General features: G+C 41.7%; 1 gene segment (V, D, J or C); it reads left to right on the top strand.

Moving 5' to 3' along the window:
- The first annotated feature begins 392 nt into the window (after nucleotides 1–392).
- On the top strand, nucleotides 393–877 carry LOC110306618. The segment is given in 2 exon segments: nucleotides 393–435; nucleotides 519–877. Coding segments are annotated over 2 exon segments (402 nt in total).
- Nucleotides 878–5,050: the final 4,173 nt, after the last annotated feature.

Here is a 5,050-nt window from a genome sequence, read left to right as displayed (position 1 = left end):
ATGAAATGTAAATAAATAAAATCATCAATAAAAATAATAAATGCATTCTACTAGCATAGTTTACCTGAAAAAAATGTGGGCAGGGGAATTCATTAGAAATTGAAGGTAGGATCAAACCAAGCTGTGTTTCTTGTTATCTCCTACAGTCCTCATGTTCTCTTGTTCCTGGCACATACTACAGGAAGCCAAAGGCAGTGATATCCACATTGTAATGACCAAAGGGAGGGTTTCACCCTCACTATCCACTCACCCCATCTATTGAGAAAAACCGGGTTCCCCACATGCAAATGCATGTTCTACCTCTAAGTTAAATCCCATCCTGGGCTGTGGCAGCTCACATCTCTCTCACACGGGACATTGAACTCTGAGGAGAAGGGTGTGAAGCTTAGAAGATGAGAGTGCTGGGATTTTTGTGCCTGGTGACAGTCCTTCCTGGTGAGAGTTGTGCCATTTCATACATGTGTCCATGAGGGGTTGTGACAATATGTGATTGACAGAATTGACTCTATTGTCTTAAGGTAGCCTGTCTCAGATGCAGCTTCAGGAGTCAGGACCTGGCCTGGTGAAACCCTCACAGTCACTCTTCCTCACCTGCTCTATCACTGGTTTCCCCATCACCAGTGGTTACTACTGGATCTGGATCCGTCAGTCACCTGGGAAAACCCTAGAATGGATGGGGTACATCACTCATAGTGGGGAAACTTTCTACAACCCATCCCTCCAGAGCCCCATCTCCATTACTAGAGAAACATCCAAGAACCAGTTCTTCCTGCAATTGAACTCTGTGACCACAGAGGACACAGCCATGTATTACTGTGCAGGAGACAGACACAATGAGAAGATTACAATGTCAACCCACACACAAACCTCACTGTAGAGGGGATTTCAACCAGCAGGTGGTGCTGTTGGTTCGAAGTTATTGATCACTAATTTCAAACATCTGTAAAAGATGTTTGGCCAGGGCTAAGTCTTCTCTGTATATGATTATAGGAACATCAGTTGTTTATGACGATCTTTTGGAGAACCAAATGATTATAGTGTTTCAATTACCGAGAACAAGATAAACACAAGTCAGCAAATAGCACAGTGTGAAGGTGAAAACCAAAGGCTCCTTTGTCTGTCACCTAACAAGAGTGTGAGAATCAGTCCACATGTATACCAGAGATATTCAAAGACCACAGTGAATCTACAGATTATTCACAATATGGACACCAAGAATATGTGAAGTAACATTTTCATATCCCCCAGGTATATCGATGAAATGATATAAATGTATGAGAAGTATTCAATGAATGGGAAATGATTTTGTACTTCTCTGATTTGAGCAAACAAGACTTTAACAACTATGTGAGTCCAGTTGATAAAAACAATTTAAGTAATCAATGCTTACTTACTAAGGCAGGCTTACCTGATTATGGTCCATTCAAAATGAATCTTGACTTTTGGTGGTTAGCTTCTTGAGTTCTTTATATATTTTGTATATTAGCTCTATTGGATATCGGCTTAGTGAAGAATTTTTCCCAATCTGTAGATTGCAGATCTGTCTTAATGACCATTTCTTTTGCCTGACAGAAACTTTCCAGTTTCATGAGGTCACATTCATCAATTCTTGACCTTAGAGCATGAGACATTGGATTTCTGTTTAGAAAATTTCCCCGTGTCAATGTGTTCAAGGATCCTTTCCAATTTCTCTTCTATTCAGATTCTATTAGTTTTAGGTTGAAGTCCTTGATCCACTAGAACTTAAGTTTTGTGCAAGGTGAGAAATATGGGTCTATATTCATTTTTCTACATATTGACAGTAAGTTAGACCAGCAACATTTGTTGAAGATGCTTTCTTTTTTCCATTGTATATATTTGGCGTCTTTGTCAAAGATCAAGCGTCTATCAGTGTGTGGTTTTGTTTCTGGGTCTTCAATTCTATTCCATTGATCAATGTGCCTATCTCCATATCAATACCATAGAGTTTTTATCACTATTTCTCTGTAGTAAAGATTGAGATCAGGGATGGTTATGCCCCCTGCCATTCTTTTATTGTTAATTGTTGTTTTCGCTATTCTTAGTTTTTTGCCTTTCCAGATGAATTTGAGAATCGCTCTTTCCATGTCTTTGAAGAATTGTGTTGAGATTCTGATGGGGACTGCATTGAATCTGTAGATTGTCTTTGACAACCCAATTAAAAAATGGTGTATAGAACTAAACCAATAATTCACAACAGAGAAATTTTGAATGGCTGAAAAAACCCTAAAGAAATGTTCAGAGTCCTTAGTGATCAGAGGAATGCAAATCAAAACAACCCTGAGATTACACCTAACACCAATCTGAATGGCTAAGATTAAAACATCAGGTGATAGCACATGTTGGTTAGGATGTGGAGAAAGAGGAAAACTCCTCTATTGCTGGTGGGATTGCAAACTGGTACAACCACTCTATAAATCACTCTGGAGGTTCCTCAGAAAATTGGAAGTAGACCTACCTGAAGGCCTAGCAATACTACTCTTGGTAATTTACCCAAAAGATACACCACCCTGCCACAGAGGCACATGTTCCCCTATGTTCATAGCAGCCTTATTTGTGATAGCTAAAAGCCAGAAATAACCTAGATTTCCCAAGACAGAAGAAGGGATACAGAAAATATGGTCCGTTTACACAGTAGAATACTACTCAGCAAGAAAGAGTGAGGACTTCCTGAGTTCTGCAGGCAAATTGATGGAACTAGAAAATATCATCCTGAGTGAGGAAACTCAGACCCAAAAGGACATCCATGGTATGTACTCACTAATATGTGGATATTAGCAAAAAGAAAAAAAAATCGCTGAATACCCAAGATACAGTCCACAGAACTCAAAAAGGTCAACAAGCTGAGGGGCTCAAGTGAGCATGCATCAATCCCACCTAGGAGGCAGAAGAAAGCAACCACGGGGGTTGGGGAGGGACCTGGAAGGGAAAGGGGTTGCAGGGTGGAGAGGGGAGCATAATTGGGTATTGGGAGGGGGGAAAGGACTGAAATCCATGAGGACCAACAGAAAGAACTGGAACATGCAACTTTGGGAGGTAGGTCGTGGGGACGACCCTCCAGAATGTATCAGAGACCTGGGAGGTGAGAGCTTCTAAGGAATCAAAGAGGGGGACCTTAAATGAAATGCCCTACATTGGCGAGTTGGAGCTTGAAGAGCCCACTCCAGCAGAAACACAGGACATCAAGTGAGGCATAGGGTTGGCATCCTACAGTAAAAACTCCATAATTTTTGTTGTCTGAAAGAACAGCAGGGATGGAAATGGAGAGGTAGATTCTGACCACTGTTTCCTTTGATAACTCCTCCATGATCCTTCCTTCTTCAATTTTCTTTCTCTATATAAAAAACTTCAAATAGACAAAAAATGATTTTTCACAGTTTACTTTTTATTTTTTAAATTAGATATTTTATTTATTTATATTTCAAATGTTATCCCCTTTTCTAGTTTCCCTTCCAAAAAAACCATATCCACTCCCCCTCCCTGTACTCACCAACCCATCCACTCCTACTTCCTAGCCCTGGCATTTGTTTATTCTGGGGCATAGAACCTTCACAGGACCAAGGGCCTCCCATCCATTGATGACTGACTGTGAACCCATCTGACTTGATCCCAGTAAAAACTTGTGTATGCTGTCCCAGTCTCTGTAAGTTCATATGTGGAACGGTCTGGGTGAGTTTGGTCCTTAAACTCATGATCCATCTATACTGGCTAATTTTGTGTCAACTTGACACAGCTGGAGTTATCTCAAAAAAGGAGCTTCAGTTGAGGAAATGCCTCCATGAGATCCAGCTGTAAGGCATTTTCTCAATTAGTGATCAAGAGTTTCAGGCACCTTGTGGGTGGGAGCATCTCTGGGCTGGTAGTTTTGGAGACTGCCATATCCAAGGATCCATTCCATAATCAGCTTCCAAACGCTGACACCATTGCATACACTAGCAAGATTTTGCTGAAAGGACCCAGATATAGCTGTCTCTTGTGAGACTATGCCGGGGCCTAGCAAACACAGAAGTGGATGCTCACAGTCAGCTATTGGATGGATCACAGGNCCCCCAATGGAGGAGCTAGAGAAAGTACCCAAGGAGCTAAAGGGATCTGCAACCCTATAGGTGGAACAACATTATGAACTAACCAGTACCCCGGAGCTCTTGACTCTAGCTGCATATGTATCAAATGATGGCCTAGTCGGTCATCACTGGAACGAGAGGCCCATTGGACTTGCAAACTTTATATGCCCCAGTACAGGGAAATCCCAGGCCAAAAAGTGGGAGTGGTTGGGTAGGGGAGTGGTGGGGGGAAGGGTATGGGAGACTTTTGGGATAGCATTGGAAATGTAAATGAGGAAAATACCTAATAAAAATATTAAAAAAGAGAGGGAGAGCAGGCTGAGCAAGCCAGTAAGGAACATCCCTCGATTGCCTCTGCATCAGCTCTTGCTTCCTGACCTGCTTGAGTTCCAGTCCTGACATCCTTGGTGATAAACAGCAATGTGGAAGTGTAAGCCCAATAAACCTTTTCCTCCCCAACTTATTTTTTGGTCATGATGTTTGTGAAGGAATTGAAACCCTGAATAAGACAAATTGGTACCAGCATAGTGAGGTATTCTGTGACAACCTGACCATGTTTTAGGGAGGACTGTGGAAGGACTTTGGAACTTTGGGCTAGAAGATCCATTTTGTGTTAAGAGCTCTGTCGGATGTTGTGTAGGAGCTTGGAAGATAATATTGAGAACAGTGAAGAAGATGGAGGCCTGGCTTGTGAATTTTCAGAGGGAAAATTAAAGACTTTTTTCAGGGCCATGGTTACTTTGGTTGTGAAGATTCAGTGTTTCTGGTTAGCTGGGGCTGAAGAATCAGCTGTGATTAACAAGATACCAGAACTAGTAAAATGAAACCTTTGTATTACTGGGACTATTGATGCTGGTTAGCTGGAGCTAAGAAATTAGTGGTGATTAAGAAGAGACCAGGATCAGGTTCTCGGATTCTGCCAAGGCTAGTCTGCACAGGTGAGAGTGTGGACTACAGAAGCTAACAGC

This window comes from Mus caroli, chromosome 12 (genome assembly GCF_900094665.2).
Source record: "Mus caroli chromosome 12, CAROLI_EIJ_v1.1, whole genome shotgun sequence".
NCBI lineage: Eukaryota > Metazoa > Chordata > Mammalia > Rodentia > Muridae > Mus > Mus caroli.
The sequence above is the reverse complement of the archived record's forward strand: the minus strand, read 5'-3'. Positions and strand labels throughout refer to the sequence as shown.